Below are 27282 nucleotides of genomic sequence, written 5' to 3'. Positions count from 1 at the left end.
AGAAGGTTAGGCTGTGATCCAAAACACTTGGAAAGAGCTTGGCCTTTGCTAGAAAGGCCCCTCTTTCATTATAACAGGACGGAGGATGGAAATTATCCGTACCGATACAGGTAGGTTTTTAGATTTTTTTTTTGGTGGTAAGATGATGGCATTGGTGGCTATCAGGGTCCCATTCGTGTGTACGCATGAACAGTGCACGAGCTCAGCCCTCCCCTAAGGTCTGCACCTAGTAGGCGCTCAGTAAATAGTGACCAAACGTTAACTGAAAGAAAAGAAGACAACTCTTACTATAGAGAAGCTCTGAAGGAAGGGATACGGGTATGTTAGGAGTGAAAAATACACAACACGCCTTTAAAATAGTCAGGATGGGGGAGAGGCTCTCACCAGTACCAACACCCAGCCTGACCCCGCCCAGGAAGTCATTGCTGGCCAGAGGCTCCCGGTCCCACACAGTCAGTTCCAGGCACATGTGTTGTAGATCTTCCAGCCTCACACCATTGTAGACAAATGTATGGTTGTAGTGGGGATTCAGGGTCTTCTTCATCACAGGAGTCTTACGCTTACTGGCCTTGCTCCTCATGGGAAGGAGGTATCTGGCAGAGGGTGGGGAGTAATCAACAACCTACTCACAGCTGGCAAGTGCCTCTCTTAATTCCCCTTTCCCTACCGCAGGCCTAGCCCAGGAAGGTAAGTCGTCACTCGGATGCAAGCACACACACTCCCTCCTTCGAATATGCCGAAGCGGAGTTCCCACTACCCCCACTGGATCATTCACCTGATTCAATTCCTTTAACCAGGAGAGAAAATTAATACAGTCTTATCAGTTAACTGTTGTCTATACTCTACCAAACACGGGTTTTAAATATTTGGTTCCATTTCTAACAAGGTCCTCTTTCAAGAAAACCGATAATAGTAACTATAGGCCTAGCCGAACATGCTTGGCTGGAGAACTTAAGTCAGCGGGGTGATCTCTCATTTGGGCAAAGCTGGCATCGCTTAAAGATTGTGGGGAACAGAGTCCTGGGTTCCTAAATCCTAACAGTCAGGGGACACAGATTTTGACTCAGGATTCATTAAAAGCCTCAGTCTGTAACAAAGGAAAAGTCCAGCCTGTCTGTCTACCACCCTCCTCTTTGGAAATCCACACTACAGCACAGTCCCAACTGAGCTCAGACCAGGACAAAGGTGGTTGTGGAGGTTTTGCCATTACCTATTTTCAGGAACAAAGTTGGTTGTGGGAGGTGGTGGCATATACAAGGGTAATATCCACAGAGAAAGGTTCATTTGGGTTCCTCTCTCAGTTTCCTTGTCCTGGAACTGGTTAGTTTGGTGCTGGCCCCGGGACTCACCCCTTGACAAAGCTGTCAGAAGTCCCTCCTGATTTGGCAGCCGTCAGGTTCTTGGCTTCTTTGATCCACACCTGGAGCTCTCCCCCTTCCCCACCTTTACCTGTAAGGGATGTCAGCCATAGCAAGTGAGCCCCTACCCCCTTCAGATTCCACTTGATCTTTACCTACATAGCACCTTCCATCCCTGGTTCCTGAAGGCAGCAAGCTCCATGACAACTGGACCACATCTGACTTCCGCTCTCAGGACCAGTCAGTCACTGCCTGACTCAATTAATAAGAACAATAGTAATAAATGCTTTGTGAAAACTGGCTACATGCCTGTTTCTACATTAAGTATTTAATTGGCAAAGCAACCGTATAAGATATCTACTATTATTCCTATTTTACAGATGGGAAAGTGGAGGCTTAGAGAAGTAAAGTTGCCTGATATTTGTTGAATGATTTTTAAAAAAGGGAACTCCCCTACTTGTGTTCTTGATCCCATGTCTACTTCACAGGACTCATCTGGCATCATCAATTTCAACCCCCACCTCCCATTTTTTTTTAAAGATTTTATTTATTTATTTGAGAGAGAGAGAAAGAGAGAGAGAGAGAACACAAGACGGGGGAGAGGCAGAGGGAGAAGCAGACTCCCCACTGAGCAGGGAGCCGGATACAGGGCTTGATCCTAGGACCCTGGGACCATGACCTGAGCTGAAGGCAGACGCTTAACCCACTGAGCCATCCAGGTGCCCCTCCTTTTTTTTAAAAGATTTTATTTATTTATTGGAGAGAGAGAGTGTGTGTGAGTGAGAGAGAGAGAGCAAAAGCCAAGGGGGAAGAGGCAGAGGGAGAACCCACCTCCTATTTTTAATATCTCTTCCTCTACTAGTCCTATCCCTGCAGTCTAAGTATATGCTAATCTCACCACTTCTTTTAAAAACCCTTTAAAAAGGGGCACCTGGGTGGCTCAGTCGGTTAAGCATCTGCCTTCGGCTCATGTCATGATCCTGGGGTCCTGGGATTGAGCCCCACATTGGGCTCCCTGCTTATTGGGAAGTCTGCTTCTCCCTCTCCTTTTGCCCCTCCTCCTCACTTGTGCGCATGTGCGCGCGCTCTCTCTCAAATAAATAAAATCTTAAAAAAAAAGAAATCCTTTAAAAAGAAAATCTCCCTTTACCCTTACCTCTTTCTTTCACCATCAATTATCCTTAAAAAAAAAAAAAAAGAGTCCACGCTCACTACTTCTACTTCTTTGCTTCATTCACTTGGCCTAGTTTCTGGTGAAATCTGGCTTTTGTTTCCACAAATCCACTGAAAAGACAACCTAACGCCGATGAGCCACGTCTTCTCCATCCTCACCAGCTTGACATCCCAGTAGTATTTCAACATTATTGACAACCTCTGCTCTTTTCTTCTCCAAGCTCTTTCCTAATAATCCTCTGCCTCACTAGCTTTTTGTCCTCTCTTCATCCTTTAAAGTGCTGCTCTTCCCTATGGTCCTATCCTTGCTTCTCTTCTCTAGTCATCCCATACACACAGGTATCTTTCTAAGAACTTTGGCTTCCCATTGCACCAATGGATCAAATTCAACTCGTTACCGTTATGTGCAAAGCCCTTTTCAGTCAGGCACCCGCCTTATCACTTCCAGCTCCACTACCACACACACAAACCATAACTCCAGCGCCACTGAACTAAGGAGTTCACTGCCTCACACTTTCCATACAACCCCACATTTACTATGCCTTCTTAAAACCTTTGCTCACGCGACCTCTCCTGGAACTGTTCTTCACACCCCATTCTCTCCCTTTTCTGCCTGGTAAAATCTGAAGTCCAGTTTTGTCCTTACTTCCTCTTTAAAGTTCTCCCCAAATGTAACCAGAGAGATTCTGTGTCTGTGCTCTTTCAGCATATGACTGTTGTCCTTGCTACACTGAGCTTCTCAAAGAGGGTAAACATGTCTTACTCATCTACATATCCCTAGTCACTAGCACAGTGCCCAGTGTGTTCATTTACTCTTCCTCAACCTTTAACTTCCTGTCCCTCATATTTCACCACCCCTTGCAACCACCCTTTCTCACCCCCAAAGATTCTGTTCTAATCTGCCCTCTTAATAGTTTGCCATAGCTGGACCAAGACCACGTCAGTTTAATGGCCTAAAAAACAGCAACAACAACAACAAAAAAAACACAAAAAACAAAAAACAAAAACAAAACAAAACTGAGTGCTAACCCTAAGATAGTCCCTTCTGGTTGAAAATGAGGCAGAAAAGGCTTACTTAGTAAAGGAATCTTCCCTAGAAGATGATCCAGGAGCATCTCAATCCGGTCTCTCCAACAGTGCTGGCCACCCGCTGCACTATCACACGAACAGCCTGTACAGAACACTAAGGGCTAAATCCAGCCCCCCTCCCCAAAAAACTCACTCTTTTTCCGGTCACCTCCAACAGGGAGTTTGGAGGCTGGGATGTATTTCAATGAAACCACCAACTCGCCTTTGTGTGATGGCAAGCCAGTCGGGGACTCAGCACTGATCTGAAACACAGGGGAACCCGACAAGTCAAGTGGGGCTTCTCAGGAGTTGTTGGGACCTCTCACTGAGGAGACTCAAAAATTGACCCCAAGAAGAGTTTCATGACATAAGAGAATCCTCCTTATGAATACAGTCCAGGGTGCCTCGGCCATGGCAGCCGCAGGTTTCTAAGGCAGTTCCTTCAGAAGGAGCTGCAGAAAAACCCAACAAAGCCTTCTGCAATGCCCACTATTTTGCTACTTGGGGGATACAGTTACTAGATTCCAAGTACCCCCAAAGGTCTTCCAGCAAAGTTGCCATACAGACTCACAGGCAACTGATGCATGATGAAGAATCTTGCTATCAACATTGTTAGTAAAAGCCAAAAAGTGGAAACAACCTAAATGTTGATCAATATAGGCAAGGTTAAGTGAACGATTTTAATGCCCGCAGATGGCGTCTGGATTATGGCATGCAATCATCAGAAAGAATGCAGGGAATCCACACGTGCTGACTCAGAAAGATACCCAAGACGTACTATTAAGTCAACAAAGCAAAATGCAGACAAAGTATCCCACTTACACTGACATATGTTCATGTTTGTACATGTGAATATGTATGTATGTAAATAATGATTATGATCATTATCACTTGTATATTACTTACTATGTGCCAGGCACTGTTATAAGTACTTTAAGTATATCATTTTGTGTCATCCTCAAGATAATCCCCATAGGTACTATTAGCCCCATGTTACAGATTATGGAACAGGGAGGTTAAGTAACTTGCCCAAGGTCACACAGTTAGCAACTGACAGAGGCAGGATTCAAATTCATACAGACCGGTTCCAGAGTCCATGCTTTTAACCACTATACTACACTGCATAGAAAAACCCAGAAGGATACATACAAACTTAACACTTGTTTATTCTAGAGAGAAGAATGGATTGGGGAAAGGAAAGAGGGCTTTCACTTTTGCCTGTGTGTGTGTCGATAGATAGATAGATAGATAGATAGATAGATAGATAGATAGATATAGATAGATAGATAGATATAGATATAGACTTTTTCAAGAGAATGGTATGTAGTGCTTGTATGATTTTCAAAGATTAAAAAGTATTTTTTAAAGAGTTTTCAAAGATTTGAAGAAGGCTAGGTGAACTCTGTTGCAAGGATTTGAGCATGCCACGATTTCTAATTTTATATTTACATTACTTTTGATGAATGGCTGTCTCTACCGCTGGAACCTAAATGCCAGGAGGACAGGAATCACCCTAGTTTTGCTCAGCCTAGTAGGCCTGACACTTAGCCAAGTACCTGGCACATAGTAGGTGCTCCACAAATATTTACTGAATGAATATAGGAGTGAATGAATGTCTGGAATGAGCAGCAAGTGGCCTATTGTCTTTGGCTGTTGGTACCAGAATTGCTTCACTCTATTGGCGCTCTTGGCATGGTTTTGTTCTTTACGCTTTGCTATCCAGCGGTGTGGACCAGACGTGCCCTGTCATCTGCGTGTATTCACTGGGGCTCCTCTCACCTAGGTCCTCAGCATGGAGTATACCAACACCAGGAAGGCATAATCCCCATTGGTTTAGAAAAAGGTACCACATACCCAGATGCACAATTTAGTGTATGGAAGAGATACAAAAGAATAGGGAGGTGGATGCCAGGAAGAGAAAGTTGAATGGGAGCAAATAGATTGCTAGGGGCAAAAAAGAAAAAAAAAATGGATAGATCAGAGGCAATAAATGTAGAGTGTTTTAAGTTAAAATAGATATGTAATGCTGGAGTGGACTTTTTGTTGTTTATAAATGTCTACACAATTTATTCATTTCCAGATTGTGAACTTCAGTAGACTCTTAAAACTGGAGTTTAGCCTTCGCTAGAAATTGGTATATTTTTTCAGTAGCATATTTTCATTCTAGCTCAAAATAACTGCAAAGAGCAAATGTCTCCATCTTAATGCAGCTTTTTTCTCTTTTGATGTAAGATGCTTTTATTGGCAGTAGTTCATAATGGTTTACGGTGACATTTCCAATATCATTTTATCAACCATAGGCCCCTGAAAGAACGACTCGTATGCCAAATGCTTAAGAAATTCTACATTTCTGTGATGCCTGGGTGGCTCAGTCGGTTAAGCGTCTACCCTTGGCTCAGGTCATGATCCTGGGGTCCTGGAATTGAGCCTCATCGGGCTCCCTGCTCAGTGGGGAGCCTGCTTCTCCCTCTCCCTCTGACCCTCCCCCAGCTTGTGCTCTCATGCACAGGCTCATGCTCTCTCTCAAATAAAATCGCTTAAAAAAAAGAGAGAGAGATTCTACATTTCTAATAATATGCTATAGCTTGGTGATAATTGCTTTCCTGTTATTATTAGTCTTTAAAGGGGCAGATTTAACGTTGTTAATATTTTTTATGGAAGGAAGTAGCTATCAAAATATTACATGACTGACTCAACAATTCCATCACCAGCAATTTCTCCTACGTTACATTCACATAAGAAGGCCAAGATATATTACAGCATAGCTTTAACAGCAAGAAAGCCAACATTTTATAATATAGGCACATGAAAGAATACTATACAGCAATGAAAATGAGATAGATCTGTAAGTGATGGCAGACAAAGATGTCCATGATAAATAATGAATTGTTCAATGAAAAAAAAAGTCAAGATACATGTACACGATGAGGTGCATACAAGCCTATTTGTATAAAAGGGAAAAAATATAAATCCCTACGTGCATATTCATGCTGCTTAATATAAAATCTCTATAAAGATATCCAAGTAGTTGATAACAGTGGTTATTTCTAGGGAATGGAATGTGCTTTTCTTTTTATATACTTTCATGTCATTGCAATTTCGAACCATGTGCACACGAATCCTCTTATTGTTCATTTTTTAAATAAGTGATATATGTAGATATGGTAAAGAGTTCAAAGGTTCTAAAAGGGCATACAGAGAAAACAAAATTGCTCTCTCACCTCAGTCTCTTCCCAGACGCAGCCACTGCTACTAGTTTTCTGTCTATCTTTCCAAAGATAGTCTATGCACCACGTACTATTTTTAGCATTGAAAATGTTAGTGTATACATCAGAAACTAATGATATGTTGGCTAATTGAAAATAATAATAATTAAAAAAGAAAATGCTAGTGTAAAAAAAAAATTACCAAGGAACCTTGCCATTGAACAGTTCAGATCATCAAGAAATCCTAACTCTGTTTTAGCAATTTCATCTTATCCGGAATGACAGTAACCTACTGAATGTCCGTTAGGTACCAGGCATTGCTTGGCACTTTGTGGACAAGCCTGTGAAAGAGGAGTATCGTGATGATCCCCATTTTGCAGATGAATAAACTGAGACTCACAGAAGTTAAGTGATTTACCTACGTTATTTTATAACAGGGGTGACTTACCTAGCTGGCAAATAACAGAACCAGGATTCAAATCCAGGCCTACACTCAGATCCCAGGCACTATTTTGGATCCTGCTACACTCTCGCCTGAGATGCCATCTCCAGAGTAAAATTTTCCCTGGCTTGTGTGACAAAGAGTACAATTAGAACTCCATGAACTGTTTTAACTTCCCACTTCTTTAGTGAAAAGATTAGCTTGGAAAAGGAGTGATTAGGAGACACCCAAAAGGTTAGCTGGGAGAAGAGGTGCAAGTTAGGATGTTAGGATACGCCCGGACTCTGGAAGGTTATGAGGCAAAGCTTGGCACACATATGAAAAGCTTTTCAAAGGAAAACCATGGCTTCATCCTTTGCTTGCCCTACAAAGAGATCGCACACTCAACATGCAAGTGCATCTGAAGTTACTGTCCGACTCAGAAACCCCAGCAGGGGGTGCTAGAACTCCACAGAAGATTACATTCAAAGTCGCTACCAACATGTACCAGCAGAGGTCCCTGCAGACGGTGCTACCTCAGGTCCCAACTGCGCAAGGAGTTGTTAAAGCAGACTACCTTTCCATGTAAAGGGACACAATGATCCCGTTTCTTATCAAGCTTCCAGGAATCCATCTGGACCTCTGCCTCTCCAAGGAAAGTGTTTCTGCCAAAACGACCATGATGCCAAACTGAGAACTGCAAAGTCCTCTGGGCCAGAAGAGATTCTGGGATCTCATACTGTGAAAGAAAAGGAGAAGCCCAAGATGATTAGTTCGTAGTAATTCCTCAGAAAAGATTATTCCGATATCTGAGCAATCATACCCAAAGTCCATAATCCTGATTATCAAATTACTTTGGTCTCTAAGCACTTTGAGTTTCCTTAATCAAAGCCTTCACTTACCCCATTTCACAAAAATCTACCACATTCTAAGGTAGGACCTGGAAAATTAATTTTTCCTAGACTGGGTGAAAGAACAATGGAATATTCAAAACAGACTGCCACAGAAACTTCTGATCCCCAATGACTTTTTAAAAGGAGATTTGTAGGGGCAGCTGGGTGGCTCGGTCGGTTAAGCATCTACCTTCAGCTCAGGTCATGATCTCAGGGTCCTGAAATCGAGCCCGATGTCGGGCTCCCTGCTTAGAAGGGAGTCTGCTTCTCTCTCTGCCTTCCCCTTGCTCATTCGCTCGTGCTCTCGCTTTCTCTCTCTCAAATAAATAAATAAAATCTTTTTAAAAATAAAATTGAATGAGATTTGTGGTCACATGAATCTCCAATTTCACAACAATCCAAGAAAGCCAGATCACCTTTGTTCTCTTCTCTGGGAGGTTAGTATGTGAACAGATGGCCATGGCCTATCTTCAGACACAGACATGGCCACTGAAAACTGTGTCACCCTGCCCTAGTAGCAGAGGAATAGCTACAGCTTAGCACACAAGACAGGACGTGTTCAGCTCTTGGGATCTAGATACATACTCTAAGGATCTCATCATACAGTGGATTGATGGTGTCCCGCTTGATGCTGGTTTTTCTTTTTCCTTGGCGGGACTTGTCAGGCAGAAGATAAGTCTTCACGTATCTAGAAATCAAGGAGAGTATGGAGTCATTTGTTGTTGTTGTTGTTGTTTTTTCTCAAGCCCATTCTTCACTTCTCTGCTCTCCATATACAGACGCCATGATGAAATGAAAATGTCACATCAAAGCCCTCTTAGACATGTCTTCTAGCATTTTCCCAATCCTAGTCCCTTTCCCGTAGCTCCCCACCCGCTCTCAAATACACCTCCCTGTCTGCCCAGGAAGGGATAACCTCGGTTCAAGAGTGCCCACATAGATGCCAGGATGTGAGCTCTCATCTCAGAGCGTCGGCCAGGTTCCAGAAGCACTCACGGGTTAGAGCGCTTCTTAGCTTCATCAGCATAGGCCAGCTGGTGGCACTCCTTCACGTGGATGACCAGAGTCTGTGTTTGCTGCTCATACTTCAGGGAAAAGGCAATCTTGCCGGTCACAAAGACGTTGCCAAAATCGCCAGCTTCACTATAGATGCTCATCATGCTGCCAATTGTACTCTGAAGACAAAGCAGCCACAAACATCCGGTAAGGGCCTGACTCCCCTTCCCACACGGCTCACATCTTCCCTTGTAATAAAGCCACAGTCACTGAACAAAACAAAATCTTCAGAAACCCTTGCCATAAGCCAGCGCTGCCAACGGTCTTGTACTCAGAGGCTGAGACAGCTGGTAGCACACTCACAACTGCTGAGGTTGATAATCAGTTCGTTGCTCACCTACGCTCTTAGCTTCTCTTCTTCCCTTTTTTTACATTTTCTTTTTTTAGTTTTCACCTGCCCCAGAATGCAGACAAGGAGTGCAGGTAAGATGAAATTATGTTTCTGCTATCTGCTATATATGCTAAAATGTTGGCTAGCAGGGGTCAGTTACTAATGAAAACAAAGTGCCTTAATTATCTATGGATTTTTTATTTTTATTTAAATTGTAGCAAACACACAGTGCAATATTGGTTTCTGGAGTAGCAGGCAGTGATTCCTCACATACAACACCCAGTGCTCATCACAAGTGCCCTCTTTAATGCCCATCACGCATCTAGCCCATTCCTCACCCACCTCCCTCAGTTTGTTCTCTATCGTTACGAGTCTCTTATGGCTTGTTTCCCTCTCTCCTTTTTTTTCTTTTCCCCCTTGTCATATGTTCATCTGTTTTGTTTCTTAAATTCCACATATGAGTGAGATTGTATGGTATTTGTCTTTCTCTGACTGACTTATTTCACTGAGCATAATACTCTCTAGCCCCATCCACATCATCGCAAATGGCAAGATTTCATTTTTTGATGGCTGAGGAATATTCCACTGTGTGTGTATGTGTGTGTGGGGGGCGGTATCTGTGGGTTTCTTTTATCTGCCTTATCCCTATCAACACCTATAGAAAAAGTGATTGTGTCAAATTTGGGGGAGGCAGAGACCTTGCCCTCTCAGGTAGTAATCAGCTCTGTAAGCCTGCCATTCCATTCTGTGTGTGAGTAGGAACAAACCCCAATCACCTCAGTTCCTGACTCTGTGTCTGTCCCCTAAACACCAGTCTCCATACTTCTGACAGAACTAGGCCCTAATTCTTAAACGCACCTTTAACTTCGTGATTGTGATCGGTATTGCTGCTCCTGAATCATACCCTGATGCTAACTAACCCTGTCAGGGCCCCTCTCATGACAATGCTCTTGAATGTGAGTTTGGAGTGGACTCTGATGAAGAAATATTATCTTGCTCTCTTCATGGCCTGCTACCTTTTTGGGGCGAAGTCATGGTTTACTATTCACAAAACTGCTCAAAAGCGTCTCTAGCCCGAATTGCCTAATTACCTGACGACTTCCAGGGCAGAGGCTGAGGAAAGTCACCTAGCTGTGCCCTAAGCAACTACTATGTAAATTGAGCCTATGAACAGACAAATGCGTCTCACTTACCTGGAAAGAGTGACTAGGATGATTTCCCCAGGTCCCGAGTCTGCTCTAGAGAGATATTTCCTTCATTCCCAGGACCCCAATATGTTTGTAGCCACAGAACTAATAGAACTTACCATGGAGGAACCGCTTCGCATGCTGCTCCTGGCTAGCTTCTGGCGATGCAGCTTCACCAGATGGTCAATGTCTTCTTCTTCCTCTTCCTCTTCCTGGAACAGTAAATATAGATTCAGAGTTAGTAAAGTTAGAAGTTCAAAGACTAAAAAACTTCCTTGAGTGGGAGCCATAATTATCGCTCAACTCTGAGGTGTCATGAGCACATGCATGCACATTATCCTTATTTTGTGTCTCCCATTTCAGGCTTCTAAGCTATATTCCAACCCTCTTTTTCTAATCTCAAAAGAACAAGATAGGAATATCTCTTTCCCATTTGACTGCCCCAACCCTACCATCCCTTTATATTTTAATCAAAATAAGTATTTATTTGAGCTCCCAACTATATATCAAGCAACGCATTAGAAGTTGAAAGAGACAGTGAAGGCAGTCTTTTCCTTTAAGCGATTCAGCAACCAGATTTACTTTAGAAATTTGGAGGAATCAAGATTCATGTTGCTTTTTCCTAAAGAATTAAACAGGTTGATTAGGAGTATCAAGTACTAAGGTCAACTTTAGATTTATAAAATTTCATATAGTGACCAATACAAGGGTACTTACCATATCTACACTGAGGCCTGGGACAGATTTGCTTCTGTCTCCCAAGGAGCCACTTTCATGTCCCACATCTTCCGGGCGAAGATCAATCACAGATTTAGTATATTCTGAATGGAAGACCAAAAAACCCAAATCATAAGAGACCTACTCTTTTCCATACCAAGAACACATCCAGGGTATGCAGGACTTCAATCTCAGAGGCCATGAAGGGAAACCTACCTGAAGGCCTGATGACTTTTCTGGTGTTTTTCTTAAATATCATTTCACCCTCATCAACAGATACCACATTTTGACCCCCAGGCTGAGTTTCCTAGGAAGGAATAAGGGCAAGGAAATGGAAAAGGATTGTAGGGAAGGTGGGAGGATGGAGTAAGGAAAAACAGCCTTTCGAAGAATAGGGCTCAGATTTTTGCTAAACTATACAAAGTTAAAGGAAAGATTAATTTAATCTTAGGAATTTAATTTAATCCTAGGAAGTAGTATGAAACATATTTTCTCACATGTTTCAACCAAAACCTTAGATACTCCCAAGAGAATTTGAACTGAAATTTGTTTAGTTGAATTCTTGATGTAAACTGCTCCTGAGAAGGGAGAAAGAAAGAGAGAAAAGAGAGGAAAAGAGAGAGAAAGAGAGAGACCCCACCTGACCAATAACTAAAGCTTACCTTTTCCACTTGAGATGTAGGGGCAGACATCTTCTTCCATTCTGGAAAGAGGCCAGATTTATCCAGAGAGTCTCTCCTGGAGGTAGATACAGAAGTTATAACAAAATCACCTCCTCACCTTCCCCACCTATGGAAGCTGACTGGAAGGAGAGCCACTGGTTGGGGTCATGCAGTAACCAAATCCAGAAGGTATTACTTCACATCTGATCGACCTTGCAGGAATGCAGACAATCAGATAAGCAACTTTGCCCGAACACACTCACTCCCCCATTCCTAAGGGACATCAGGGGCAGTTGCTACTGGTCCAAGAAGACTCCTCCAAGATGCAGCAGCCCGTGGAAGTCAGCATGCCCCAGAAGGCTGTGCTCAGAGCCAACAGAAGATGTACTACTGACAAGACTTGTGGCGAGGTCAGAGAAAATACTTCATTTGACTTGCTGAGGATGGAAGGTAGACACACTGAAGCTACAGGCACCCTGTATCCTGAACTAGACAACAAAATGGAGACTTGGGATGAGCGGAGGTGCAGGGACTTGTAGGAGTTTCACCTTGACAGGCTATCCGAGTCAGCTGTGTAGCTATCCAGACTCTCACTCTCAGCCTCCAGCACACTCCTTCCACTTTTCAGCTTGGGCACTTCAAATGGCACACTAGAATGAAAACCAGGAGCTGATATGTAGAGGAAGTGGGCTCTCCTGCTGGGAGCAGGCTTCCTTCCAGCCCATTCACACTGGTAGCCTGCGTGATCTTTCTAAGATAAATATCTGAGTATACTTTGAAAACTGGTCAGCAGTTCCTCACTGCTGTTGGGATGGAGTTCAAACTCCTTACCATGGCAAGAAAACCCTCAGGATTTTGCCCTCTGCTCGCTTCTCCGGACTCGTCTCCACCCTCCTTATACTTTACGTTTCCAGAATGATTAAGCTCTTTTGGTTCCTTGAATATGCCAAAATTCTCCCCTTTACTCTTTTTTCTGACTGGCATGTTCTTTTCACAATGACCATTTCCCCCACCTGGTTAAATCAACTCCTCCTACAGGTCTCTCCTTCTATGTTAATTCCTCTAGATCTCTCTGACTCTGTCCTCACTCCAAGTCTGGATTAGTAACCTTCCTATATGCTCCGAAAGCACCCTGATTTCTTGGCAGCAGTCATCATATATGTAATTATTTATGTCTTTTAAACAAATTATTTAATTTATTCAATAATTTAAACAAATGACTTATTTAATGTCTTTCTCCTCCGTTAGACTAAGTTCTGTGATATCAGTGACCACATATCTTATTCACTGCTGTGTTCCCAGTGCCTAGAAGAGAAATTACCATACAGTGGGCATTCCTATATTTGTTGACTGAATCCCCTTAGTGGGGCTTAAAGTAGACACGTAAATAAGAAGTATGCTTCAAAGACCGTATTTAGAAGACCAGAATTCTTTCTCAGCTTTAGGGATGACCTTGGGCATTCAAAACAGCAGTCCTCATTGCTAAAGGGAAGGACACCATTCCTGGACCTCAGGGAATTTGTGAGAGCAGTAAGAAAAAGGAAAAAATCATTCTTCCTCAAGAATCTCAACTAATTTCACTTGGCTGCCAGGACACGACACTCTCCTGGTCCTCTGACCTTGCTTCGGTGCCCTTCTCAGGCTCCTTTGCTGGTCCTTCATCTCCTAAACCTCTAATCTTTGGATTGTGTCCAGGCTTATTCCTTAGGCTGCTTCTCTACACTATCTAGAATTATCCCTAAATGATCTCATCTAGTCTCATGGCTTTAAATATCCTCTATAAACCAATAACTCCTAAATTTGTCTCTCACTCAAATGCCAGGCTTGTATTTCCAACAGCCTACTTGACATCTCTGCTCGGATGTCTCAAACACAGCAAGTGCAAAACTAAGGCCCTAATCCTCCCCCAAACCTGCTCTTCCCTCATTTTCATCAAATGACAACTTCTTCCTTTCATTTGTCTGGTGAAAAATCTTAACAGTTTCTCTTAACTTCCCTCATTCTCTCACAATACAAACCCAATCTGTTACCAAATACTCTTGGCTCTGTCTTCAGTTATATCTAGAATCTGACCAGTTCTCAGCCCCTCCACTGCCATTACTTTGGTCCAAACCACCATCCCTGGTCACAATGTGGTCACAATAGCCTCCTGACTGAACTCCCTACTTCTACCCTTGTCCCTACACAATCTATCCTCAATAGAACAGTCAAAATGAGCTTTTAAAATATAAATCCAGGGGCTCCTTGCTCAGCAAGGAGCCTGCTTCTCCCTCTGCCTGCCACTCCCCCTGCTTGTGCTCTCCCTCTGACAAAAATAATAATAATAATAATAAATTAAATCTTTAAAATAAATAAATATAAAAATAAAATATAAATAAAAATAAAAAATAAAATATAAATCCAGAACAGAATTACCATACGACCCAGCAATTCCACTTCTAGGTATATACCCAAGAGGACTGAAAACATGTGTCCACACAAAAACCTGTACATGAATGTTCAGACCAGCATTATTCACAATAGCCAACAGGCAGAAACAGTCTAAATGTCTACCAATGGATGAATGGATAAACAAAAGGTGGTGTATCCATACAGTGAAATATTACTGTCAATAAAAAGAAATAAAGTTCTGATCCATCCTACAACATGGATGAACCTTGAAAACATTATGCTAAGTGAAAGAAGCAAGACGTATTTTACATGACTCCATTTATATGAAATATCAAGAATAGGCAAATCTACAGAGAGACAGAAAGCAGATTAGGGACTGGAGGAAACTGGGAGTGGCACTTAATGGGGGCAGGGTTTCTTTCTGTAGTGATGAAAATGTTCTGAAGTTAGACCGTGGAATGGTTGCACAGCATTCTTTTTTTTTTTTTTGATGTTATGTTAGTCACCATACAGTACATCATTAGCTTTTGATGTAGTGTTCCATGATTCATTGTTTGCATATAACACCCAGTGCTCCATGCAATACGTGCCCTCCTTAATACCCATCACCGGGCTAGCCCATCCCCCCACCCCGCTCCACTCTGAAGCCCTCGGTTTGTTTCCCCGGGGTCCATAGTCTTTCATGGTTCGTCTCCCCCTGTTTCCCCCCCTTCATTTGTCAAGCAGAAAAAGACAATTATCATATGGTTTCACTTATTTGTGGAACATAAGGAAAGCAGGGAGGACATTAGGAGAAGAAAGGTTGCACAGCATTCTGAAAGTACTAAAAGCCACTGGATGGCATACCTTAAAATTGTTAAATTTTACCTCAGTTTAAAAATAGAAAAAGTAGATCATGTCACTCAGAATGAAAGAATCCTTACAAGTGTGGACAAAGGCTTACATGATCTGCTTCTCCTCCTTTCTCTGTCCTCATCTCCTACCACTCCTCCTACTTGCTCACCCAGTTCCAGATTACTCAAACACGCCAAATACCAACTCACCTTAAGGTCTATATCTTCTGCTTTCTCTGCGCACAGTGCTTTTCCGCCAGACACTCTCAGGGTTTGCTCCCTCATTTGCTTCTTGTCTTTGCTCAGATATCACTGTATTATTAAGACTCTTCCCTGGCTATTCTAAGTAAAACCGCATGGGTACACAACATGTTTTCCTGGCACTCCCTATACCTTTAGCCTACTTCATTTTCTCCACAGCACCTGTCAACATCTGATTTGATATATTTATTTGATTATTGTCTGTGTCTGGCCATCCCCAAATCTAAGCTCTACAAGCAAGGGACTTTCTTGTATTTTACCAGTGTATCCCACGGCCTAAAACAGTGCGTGGCAAATAGTAGGCATTCATAGACATTTGCTTAAAAAAATGCGCGAACTAATACATGAACAAAGAACAAAGTAACCAGAAAAAGAAAAAAGAACAAAATCACCAGAATCTACAATGTCTTAGTCAGTAAAGAATAAACTTTCCAAGTTATCACATGATGTTTGCAATAGCTTTGTGAAAACAGACAGCAAGGGTTGAAATCCTAGGGCCTGCAAGAGGTGAAACGGTGGTCACTTCTTGAGAGATATGTTCATTTTATAGTCCAAGACAGCAGGGAAGTTGATTTCCTTTTTACTTTAGAATCATTCTGTTTCCCCCCTTCGTTCCAAAGAATAAAGAACCCACAGCAGAACCATTCCTCTAGAGAGGTAGTTTAACAATAGCCCATGGAGTGTGTTTTCTGCTTGTATTTTTTCCTAAAGATTAATACGTACTAATCTGGACCTGATACAGACAACCCTAGGGCAAAAAGGCAATTACTGACATCTGTGCAGGAAAAAATAGACCAAGAGATGGGAGTCCTGGGCTCGAACTATCTGTATGATCTCAGGTAAATCACTTCTCTTGCTTTCTTTTCTGTAAAAATAAAAGGGCTGAATTTGATTACTTCTGAGGCTCCATAATTTTATGGCAAAGATCATTTATGGCCACTTAATCTGCTTCCATATTTAGGATAAGTAAGTCTTCTGGGTCCAATGAGACAAGAGGTCATAGACAGCCAGAAGCAGTAGGTTTCAGAAATTATATTCTGACCGATGAGGTCAGATGTGTTCATCAGATTCAGGAAATAAAAGCTGTTTTTTATCCTTATCCAAAAGGAGAAAGGGGGCCTCATCACCTAGAACAGATGAGTCACGCCCCCGAAACCGTGTGGATAAAATCACAGTACATACATACATACAACAAAACATCATACAGAGAGCAGAAAGAATGAGCCAGACCCTTGGTGCGGACATGGAAAGATGTTGATGTTGTATTTTTCTAGAATTGTTCCTTTTACACCTCAAGTTACAACTGATATAAACTGCACGTGGTTAAGTGTGCAATTTGATGAGTTTTAACATAGACATACACTTGGGAAACCATCACCACAATTAAGTGAGGGAATACATCTATCGCTCTCAAAGGTTTCCTCTTCCTCCTTTATATCCATTCCTCCCTTCCTGCCTCTGTCCCCAGACAGAAAGTGCTGATCTGCATTCCGCCGCTAAAACGTGGGTTACATTTTCTAGAATTTTAAATAAATAGAATCATACAGTATGTCCTCTCTTTTGTTGGGCTTCTTTCATTCAGCATGATTATTTTGAGATTCACCCGTGTTATTGCTTTTATCAATAGTTTATTCCTTTCCATTGCTGAGTAGTATTCTACTATATAAACCAACCACAATTTATCCCTTCACCTGTTAATAGACATTTGAGCTGTTGCCAGGTTTTGGCTATTACAAACAAAGCTGCTATGAACATTCATGTGCAAGTCTTTGCATGGACATAGGTTTTAGCTTCTCTTGAGTAAATACTGAGGAATGGAATGGCTGAATCGCGAGGCAGTACACATTTAACTCAACTACTACTCACCTGGTTTTCAAAGGGGCTGCACTGTTGCACATTCCCACCAGCAGTGTATGAGAATTCTAGTTGCTCTATGTCCTCACCAACAATTGGTAAGGTCAGTTTTTAAATTTTAGCCAGTTTAGTGGGTATACAGTGGTATCTTGTTACAACTTTAATTTGCATTTCCCTAATAACTAAAGATGTTGAGCATCTTTTTATGTGCTTATTTGACATCTGTATATTGCCTTTGGCAAAATGCCTGTTCAAATATTTTGCCAATTTTCTATGGGATTATCTATATTATTGAGTTTTTAAAATCTTTCTCTTTCAATTTGTACTGCTGAATATGTATGTAGTATGATCCTTTTAAAAAAGAGAGATTTAAAATTTAAGAATCCAGGGTGCCTGGGGAGCTCAGTCAGTTGGGCATCTGTCATCGGCTTCGGTCATGATCTCAGGGTCCTGGGATCAAGTCCCCACATCAGGCTCCCTGCTCAGCAGGGAGTCGGCTTCTCTCTCTCCCTCTGTGCTCTCTCTCTCTCTCTCTCTCTCTCACACACACACTCTCTCTCTCAAGTAAAAAAATAAATAAATCTTATTAAAAATAAAAAAATTAAGAATCCAATCCGTATTTGTACATTTAGACAGTCTGGCAGTCCATACACCAAAACTAGTAATGCCTATTAATAATAATAGTCTGGGGCAGAAGCAGTGAGGTTACTGGGGGCCCGTTTTACATATTTCTATATTGCTTTTCAACAATCATCTAAAATGTGATTAAGTCATTTCTCTTTGGCTGAGGGAGAAGCATATCAAAAGCAATATTCTGTTCTTAAAGTACAGTTGGGGGTAGGGAAGAGATAAATTGTCTCAGGTTGAGGTGAGAAGCCTGTCAAGAATTCACACACTGTATCAGAGCAAATAAAAGATACAGGCAGAACTTCCCAGGTTAAACATGAGTAAAATGAGAAGAAATGGTCTGGCAGATATAGAAATATGCCACGGGGTGGAGAGAAATAGAAACAACTTGCAATATAGGCAAAGAACTATTCTGTAGAAGAATATAACCCTAAGAAAATAAGTCGCATTCTTGTGAGTACTTTATACCCTATAGGAACTTAATAAGAATACATATTTGATTAAGCATAAGAGTTCAAACAGCAAAGATGATAAAACAACAAAATTAGGGGAAAAGGAAGATTGAGAGCAAAGAACAAATTAAAAGCTAATCAAGATAATTCATTCTCTTTTTTAAAGATATTTATTTATTTACTTATTTACTTGAGAGAGAGAGAACACAGTGTATGGTGTGGGGAGGAGCAGAGAGGGAGGGAGAGGGAGGGGGAAAGAATCTCAAGCAGACTCTGCACTGAGCATGGAGCCCAATGTGGGGCTTGACATCATGACCCTGAGATCATGATCTGAGCTGAAACCAAGAGTCTGATGCTTAACTCAGTGAGCTACGCAGGTGCCCCATAATCCGTTCTAAAAGTACATTGATACAGCAAAAAGAAAGGGAAAAGGGGGAAGAAAGAAAATGTCTGAAAATCGAAGTAATAGCACAGAGGAAAGGTTTCGATTACTCACAGCTCATTGCTTTTACCTTTCTTTTCTCTTGCATTTGAAAGTAAAAGAAAAGGACAGAAAAGGAGGATAAAGAAATAAGAAATCCAACATCCCTAAGGTGGGAAACTTAACTAATGAAACAGGAAAAAAGTTCAGAGAATATGATACAGAAAAATTTTCCAGCAATGAAGAAAAGACTCATCAAGGGTACATATTAGGGGGAAATGATGCAGCATGATCACCATTGAGATGTGTGTGGACACACACGCACACACACAGTCAGTTACCTACAAGGGAGAAAAACAAAAGTCTAGCTGGCCTCAGACTTCATCACAGTCACATTCAGTGGCAGAAGACAATGGAGTAATGTCTACAACATTCTGAGGGAAAGAAAGTGTGACCCAAGAATACAGTATCCAGCGAAGATATCATTCAAGTATAAAGTCACCAGGCAGACATTCTTAACATGAGAGACTAAAATAAATATAGCTTCTGCAAGCCCTTCTTGAAGTAATTTCCCAGTGATAAAATCCAAACAACCAAGAAGTCAATGAAAGAATTCAGAAATATAGAGAAGCCATGGTCCAAGGCCTAGTTATAAGCATACAATCCTTTTAAATATGAACTAAAACTAAACAAACAGATAAAACAGGCAGATGATTGATGTTTGCATAACAAAATGTAAATGTTATAAGTGCTGCCAAAGTAAAAGTAATTTGAGTAATAAAAAATGGGAGTAGGGCAAAGCACTGGGATAAAGTATAAGAAAGCTAATCTCCTCCTCTTTCATAGCAGAGAGTCCACTGATAATATTGAAACAGGTAGATTTTTTAAAATGACTAAATGACTGACCTAGCACTCCACTAGTAGGTATCTACCTAAAAGAAATGAAAATGTTATGTCCATACAACAACTCATAATGAAAGTTCATAGCCGCATTACTTATAACCAAAAAGGGAAAACAACCCAAATGCCCATCAACAGATGAACGGATAATTTAAATGTGGTATATACATATAATAGAATATTATTAGAATATATAATAGAATATTATTTGGCAATAAAAAGAAATTAAGTCCTGATACATGCTATAACATGGATGAACCTTGAATACATTATGTTAAGTGAGAGAAGACAGTTACAAAGGACCACATATTCTTTGATTTCATTTAAATGAAATGTCCAGAACAGGCAAATATAGAGATAGAAAGTAGATCAGTGATTGCTTAGGGGTGGGGAAGGATAAGGAAGTTGGGGGAGTAATAACTAAAGAGTACAGGGTTTCTTATTAAGGTGATGAAAACTTCTAAATCAGTTGAGGTGATGGTTGCAAAGTTCTGTGACCACACTAAAAACCATTGCATCCATTATATGTTATAAATCGGTGAATTGTATGGTATGTGAATTATATCTCCATAAGCCTGTTACAAAAAGACACTAGGAAAAAAATGACTACTCAATGGTTTTTTTGATTTTTTTTCCTTAAACTTAGATGGATGTTAATGGCTAATATTTTTTATGGTAAAGAAACATTTGTATGAAGATGAGCAATTCTTCAATTTTAATTTCTTCTGTTTTATTCTGTTAAATTCAAGTAAAATTAAATAGCATGCTTTTAACGTATATGTTATGATTCAATATTACACAGATTTTTCAGTCTATCCACCCATCCATCCTTCTCTCTCTCTCTCTCTCTCTCTCTCTCTATATATATATATACGCGTGCACACACACACACACACAAGATATCTGAAATAATTTTCACATGTGAATACTAGGCTAGCAGGAATTTGGGTGATTTTTTGCCTTCTTTATTGTTTCCTATACTGGTCAAATTTTTAATAATGAGTATGTGTTATTTTTATTCATCTTTAAATTATTCTTAACAGAACAGAGTAAGGGCACCTGGGTCTCTCAGTTGGTTAAGCCTCTGCCTTTGGTTCAGGTCATGATCCCAGGGTCCTGGGATTGAGTCCCGCTCAACGGGGAGCCTGCTTCTCCCCCTCCATTTGCCCCTCCCCCCTGCTCATGCTTTCTTGCTCTCTCAAATAAATAAATAAAATGTTTTTTTAAAAAAAGAACAGAATAAATATGCCAAAATGTTAACGTTTACATGTGGGTGGTAGGATTAGGATTCTCCCCCTCTTTCTTTATTCTTTTCTGTACTTTCCGAATTTTCCTGTAATAAAAAGCTATTATTTTGTAAATAGAAGAAAGTTTAAAATAATGTTAAAATAAGTTAAAAGGATTTAAGTTATTTATCTTACCTGGGCTCCTTCTGTTGCTCCTGAATGATCTTTCTTCCTGGCCAGATATCACTCATCTGTGACTGATGAAGAAGGGACTGTCCCAGTGTCTCTTTTTTACTCACTTCAAGACAAACAAAAGCATCGCATAGTGGTGGTGATGAGAGCGGGAAAGGGAAACACATCACACTTGCAGAAGGGATGGCAATATAATCTTTATATTGCCCCCCAGAGAGCCCATGAAGTGAAGACACTACCAGTAAGACTATAATAGGATTCCATGTCAGAGGATCTATCACTGAAGTCAAGCACCTCAAAAAACAAAACAAAACAAAAACAAAAAACAAAATCCAAAAAACAAACAACAACAACAAAAACAACAACAAAACATTTCCAGACAGGGCCAGTACCTGCAGGCTTGCGGCGCAGGGACATCCTAATTATCTCACTGCCTGTGCGGTAAGCAAAGCGATTCACTTTCTGGTCATAAAACCAGTCTCCAGTTGCCTTCTTCAGCTCTCTGGGAAAGGATAAAAGTAAGAGATGATTTTTTTTAATGGTTCTTGTCATTCAACTAACAAAGGCCAAAGAGGGAAATTCTCCCCACAGCTGGGGCTTCCTTTTCTCTCTCCATAGGTGATACTCACATTTCCTTGGTGCACACCTTGCACCTCCAGATACCATTGCTTTCCTGGATGCGGCAGTCCCGACACACCAGGTGATTACAACCCCGACAAGTGTTGGTCTTGGGAGTCAAACGGCCCAGGCTCTCTTGGCACCGGGCACAGGTCCGATCGCTATAGTGTTGGCTGCCCCTCTTGGCCCCTTTCCTTTTTATCTCCAGTAGCTCATTCTTCAGTCGCCTGCCAAGACCCCAGGGAGAAGCACAAACGCATTCACAATCTGCATAGGTTGGATGGAAAGTTGTTGAGGGGACAAGACAGTAAGACTATTTGGTTCTGTGGAAGCAACAACTCCAGAGCCCAGCCTGACCTAGTGAGGAATTGTAAACCTGTACACAAGTTCCTCTGACAGTCGCGTGGGAGGTATAAGGAAAGGTCCAAATAAAATTGGTCAAAGGTCTGGGAACCTGTGCTTTTTCGGGAACTCTTACCTGATCCTTTTCTCATCTGCTTTCCGGAGCTCCTCATCTCGTTGTAGAACACTGAGGATCAAATCCCTCTCCACCTCAGACAGAAAAGAAAGGTCAAGTATCTCTGACATGATTTATTCTATTTTTTCTTCTACTCTTCTTTCTTCAAAGCAACCAGACCAGGAGAGCCACCCAGAGTTGCCTGAAATAAGATAAGAACTATTTTCACACAGATAATTTACTCCAGAGTAGGCCCACAGCCCTAGAACCTCTTAGTAGGCTACTTTCCCCTTAAGCCAGGCTAAAAAGATGATGTAGAAGTATCTGACCTATTTACCATTCCTACTCCCACCTGAATCCTGCCCTGAAAATGAGAAGGCTTTGATTTTTCAAGAAGAAAAACTTATTCATGACCCTGGGAAAGGGTTGAGTCTTCAACATAAGCATCTTAGTCTGGAATAAGCACACAACAGCTAAGTCAAACTCTCCCGACACCAAGTGAATCCACAATCATCCAATTTTCAATACTTTACATGTTCTCAGTCCCAAGTCTATTAATCCAAATAATCAGACAGCTGGTTTCTGTAGTGAGGAGAAAACCACATGGGGGCTCCTGCCAGCTGAAGCCCATTTCTCCTTTCCTGACCAGCTTCCACATTCTCGGGACTCAGTTAGCTTTATGCTACACTTCAAAACTTCCACCACCTACTCTATCTCCCAAAGTTCATATTGCTACCACTACCTGAAGAATATCTTCACCCATTTCACACACATTTGTGAAGCACCCACACTGACAGGCATTGTGCAAAGTGCTAGGAATATAGAGATGAGTAAAACAGGATTCTTGTCCTTAGGAAGTTCACAGACTAGTAGGGGAAATACAGTACAGTTCACTAAGTGCTATCAGAGAGATAATAAATTTAATGCTATAGGAACCTAAAGAAGGAAGTAATTAATTCTATCCTACATAGAGAGAGAAGAGAAAGACCTGCATATATGGAAGGTTTTACAGAAAAGGTGGATTTTTCCTTATAAAACAGTATATTTTTGTTGGTGGGGGGGAATGGTAGGAAAGATAGGTTTGAGCTAAATTTTATAACTCTCATTCTTTTTCAAAAAAAAGATTTATTTTTTTTGAGAGAGAGAGCATGAGTGGGGGCAGGGGGTGAGGGGCAGAGGGAGAGGGAGAAACAGACTCCCCACTGAGCAGAGAGCCAGATGTGGGGCTCAATTCCAGGATCCCAGGATCATGACCTGAGCTGAAGGCAGGGCTTAACTGACTGAGCCATCCCAGTGCCCCTGTAACTCTCATTCTTAAAAATTAAGAATTTTTGAATTTATCCAAAAGAAGATGGACAATAGAAGTCCATCAAACATGTTTGTTGTTGCTTTGTTTTTGATATTGGGAAATCCCATGATTAAATCCATTTTACAGAGATCATTCTAGAACAAAAGATTGATTCAAAAGACAAACTGAAGTGCAATCTGGAAGTACCCCACATTGTAAAATATGTACATTCCTTAGCCAAGCAATACCACTTCTAGGAATCTACCTATAGGAATGTTCATAGAAATGTGCATACAACAGTATATATACAAGAATGTTACTTCAATATTATTTATAAGAGCAAAACAAAAAAGTTCTTTAAACAATACTTCCATATAATGGCATACTATGCAACCATTAAAAATGTGGTATATCTGTATGAAAATGCATCTTGGAGAGGGAAAAAGAAAGTAGTTGCCAGACTATACTTAATGATTTCTTTGGTAAAGTATTTATCTATATACATTTGTATATGTAGAGGAAAAGATCTGGAACAAAAACCACGATCATTGGTTTCTCTTGGGGAATAAAATTGGGATGTGACAACTTTCAGTTTTTACTATAAATGGTTATGATTCTTTTACAGAAAATATGTCTTGCTTTTAAATCCTCAAAAAGCAAATTCAAAGAAGACAGGGGGATTATTGTAATAGCCCAGACAAAAAACAATCTAGGTTTACTAAGTGCGCCTCTAACCAACTTGGGAAGTCATTTTATTTCTTTCACCCTCTGGTTTCTCATGTACAAAATTACCTATTTCACAAAGTTATTAAAAAAATGAAATAATGTGTGTTAAAGGGCCAATCACAATGCTTGAAACCCATGTTTGGAATACATGTACTTGCTGAATCTGCTGCAGGGCAGGTGGAAACCAGGGCAGCAGGACAAAGAAGAGAGAATAAAGTCTGAGAAGCAGAACTGACAGAATGGAGTGACTAAGAGGATGAAGAAGGCAAGGTCAAAGATGTCTACCTTGCATGTCCAGGTTTAACAACTGATGGATTAGTGAGCATCCTAACAGTGGTATGAGTTAGAAGAGAAGAACCAGGTTTTGTTGGAGTTAAGATGGCAGAGGAGTAGGGGACCCCTTTTTCAGCCGGTCCCCTGAGTCGAGTTGGATAGGTACCAGACCAGCCTGAACATCCACGAAATCAGCCTGAGACGCAGAAAGATACATCTGGATCTCTACAAATGAACATCTCCAGCGCTGAGTATTGAGGTACAAAGCGGGGAGCTATGAAACCGCGCACAGATAACAGAAGATAAACGGAAGGGGGAGGGAGCCACCACGTTTGGGCGCCAGGAAGCGGTAGTCACCTGCACGGGGGAGCAGGCAGACTCACGGACCTGCACCTGCGAGAGAGCAGACTGAGACCGTGAGCCAGGGTACGCGCGCCACTAGACTGAAACGGAGCTCTGGTGTGCTCACTGGAACCAGACTGAGATCGGGAGCTCCGGGAGCGCATGGGGGTGGCTGGAGGCTGGCAGTGTTAGAAACACAAAGGACAGAGATGCGCCGGCCCTGGAAGTGAGGGCTGGGACGCCGGGTGTGGGGCACACATCCCACACATCCCGGGACGCTGCAGGTTGAGCAGCACCAACAGAAACAGAGTTAAAGTGGCCAGAACATCAGTGGAGAATGGTCCACGATCCCTCTGTTCTGAGACAGAAGCTGAGATTCGGCTACTGCTGCTCTGACTCTCAGAAGAGGAGCAGCAAACCGCCAGGGAAAGCCGCCAGAGAACAAAAGCCTGGAAAGACAGGCTCACAGTGTGCCCATCCCCATCCCCCCTCACAGGGGACATGGAGACTCTACCCAAACAGGATTGCCTGAGTATCGGCGCGGCAGGCCCCTCCCCCAGAAGGCAGGCTGAAAAGTCAAGAAGCACACATCCCTAAGATCCCTATAAAACAAGTACGCACTGCCTGGGTCCCAGTCAATAATTTGGGCTCTGGACAACCCCGCAACCTCTCCTCATCGGAATGACCAAAGGAGAATTCCCCCCAGCAAAGAAAACACAATGAGTCTGTGGCCTCTGCCACAGAACTAATGGATATGGATATAACCAAATTATCAGAAATGGAATTCAGAGTAACATTGGTCAAGATGATGTGTAGACTTGAAAAAAGTATTAATGAAAATGTTAATGAGAATATGGAATCTCTAAGGGTGGAAATGAGAGCGAATCTGGCAGAAATTGAAAATTGTATGAGCCAAATGCAGTCAAAACTAGAGGCTCTGACGGCCAGGGTGAATGAGGCAGAAGAACGTATCAGTGAATTGGAGGATGGGTTAGTAGAAGAGAAAGCTAAAATAGAATCTGGACTCAAAAAAATCCATTCTCATGAATGTAGGTTACGGGAGATTACTGACTCAATGAAACATTCCAATGTCAGAATCATCGGCATCCCTGAGGGGGTGGAGAAAAACAGAGGTCTAGAAGAGATATTTGAACAAACTGTAGCTGAAAACTTCCCTAACCTAGCAAGCGAAACAAACATTCGTGTCCAAGAGGCAAAGAGGACCCCTCCCAAGCTCAACCACGACAAACCTACACCACGTCACGTCATAGTGCATTTCACAAATATTAGATCCAAGGATACAGTATTGAAAGCGGCCAGGGCAAAGAAATTTCTCACGTACCAAGGAAAAGGTATAAGAATTACGTCAGACCTGTCTACACAGACCTGGAATGAGAGAAAGTGTTGGGGGGGCATTTATAAAGCCCTCTCAGAGAAAAACATGCAGCCAAGGATCCTTTATCCAGCAAGGCTGTCATTCAGAATTGATGAAGAAATAAAGACCTTCCAGAATCACCAGTCATTGACCAATTTTGTAACCACGAAATCAGCCCTACAGGAGATATTAATGGGGGTTCTATAAAAGTAAAAAGGCCCCAAGAGTGATACAGAACAGAAAGTCACAATCTATAGAAACAAAGACTTTACTGGCAACATGGCATCATTAAAATCATCTCTCTCAGGGGCGCCTGGGTGGCTCAGTCGTTAAGCATCTGCCTTCGGCTCAGGGCATGATCCCAGGGTCCGGGGATTGAGCCCCACATCAGGCTCCTCCGCTGGGAGCCTGTTTCTTCCTCTCCCACTCCCCTGCTGTGTTCCCTTTCTCGCTGGCTGTCTCTCTCTCTGTCAAATAAATAAATAAATAAAATCTTTAAAAAAAATCATCTCTCTCAATAATCAGTCTCAATGTAAATGGCCTAAATGCTCCCATAAACCTGTGGCGATAGAGCTGCAGATTAGATAAAAAGAAATGACCCATCCATTTGCTGTCTACAAGAGTCTCATTTTGAACCTAAAGATACATCCAGACTGAAAGTAAAGGGATGGAATACCATCTTTCATGCCAATGGACCTCAAAAGAAACCTGGGGTAGCAATTCTCATATCAGACAGATTGGATTTTAAACTAAAGACTATAGTTAGAGACACAGAAGGGCACTATATTATTCTTAAAGGATGTATCCAACAAGTGGATATGACAATTATAAATATATATGCCCCCAACACGGGAGCAGAACCAAAGAATACTCATTCTATTCGAATGCCCATGGAACATTCTCAAGATTAGACCATGTTCTGGGTCACAAAACAGGTCTCAACTGACACCAAAAGACTTAAATTATTCCCTGCA

General features: G+C 41.6%; 1 protein-coding gene across 8 annotated transcripts in view; it reads right to left on the bottom strand.

Moving 5' to 3' along the window:
- The window catches only part of SYTL4 (synaptotagmin like 4), a 74744-nt gene that overhangs the window by 3440 nt on the left and 44022 nt on the right, over positions 1-27282 (bottom strand). For 7 of the 8 annotated variants that reach the window (XM_045805144.2, XM_045805145.2, XM_045805140.2 and 4 more), the window contains 15 exons: positions 22326-22506; positions 21859-22074; positions 21622-21731; positions 21233-21335; positions 12621-12722; positions 12073-12148; positions 11627-11717; positions 11411-11514; positions 10813-10905; positions 9116-9294; positions 8705-8807; positions 7804-7965; positions 3754-3862; positions 1350-1449; positions 385-593 (listed from right to left, as the gene is read on the bottom strand). In XM_045805144.2, coding sequence (XP_045661100.1) covers positions 385-593; positions 1350-1449; positions 3754-3862; positions 7804-7965; positions 8705-8807; positions 9116-9294; positions 10813-10905; positions 11411-11514; positions 11627-11717; positions 12073-12148; positions 12621-12722; positions 21233-21335; positions 21622-21731; positions 21859-22074; positions 22326-22435 — 1867 coding nt within the window. In that variant the 5' untranslated portion in view covers positions 22436-22506. The remainder of the gene's footprint in view (positions 1-384; positions 594-1349; positions 1450-3753; positions 3863-7803; positions 7966-8704; positions 8808-9115; positions 9295-10812; positions 10906-11410; positions 11515-11626; positions 11718-12072; positions 12149-12620; positions 12723-21232; positions 21336-21621; positions 21732-21858; positions 22075-22325; positions 22507-27282) is intronic. The other variant, XM_045805146.2, reaches the window with a different exon arrangement.

Source organism: Ursus americanus, chromosome X (genome assembly GCF_024610735.1).
Source record: "Ursus americanus isolate L20-20 chromosome X, mUrsAme1.1.p, whole genome shotgun sequence".
Taxonomy (NCBI): Eukaryota; Metazoa; Chordata; class Mammalia; order Carnivora; family Ursidae; genus Ursus; species Ursus americanus.
The sequence above is the reverse complement of the archived record's forward strand: the minus strand, read 5'-3'. Positions and strand labels throughout refer to the sequence as shown.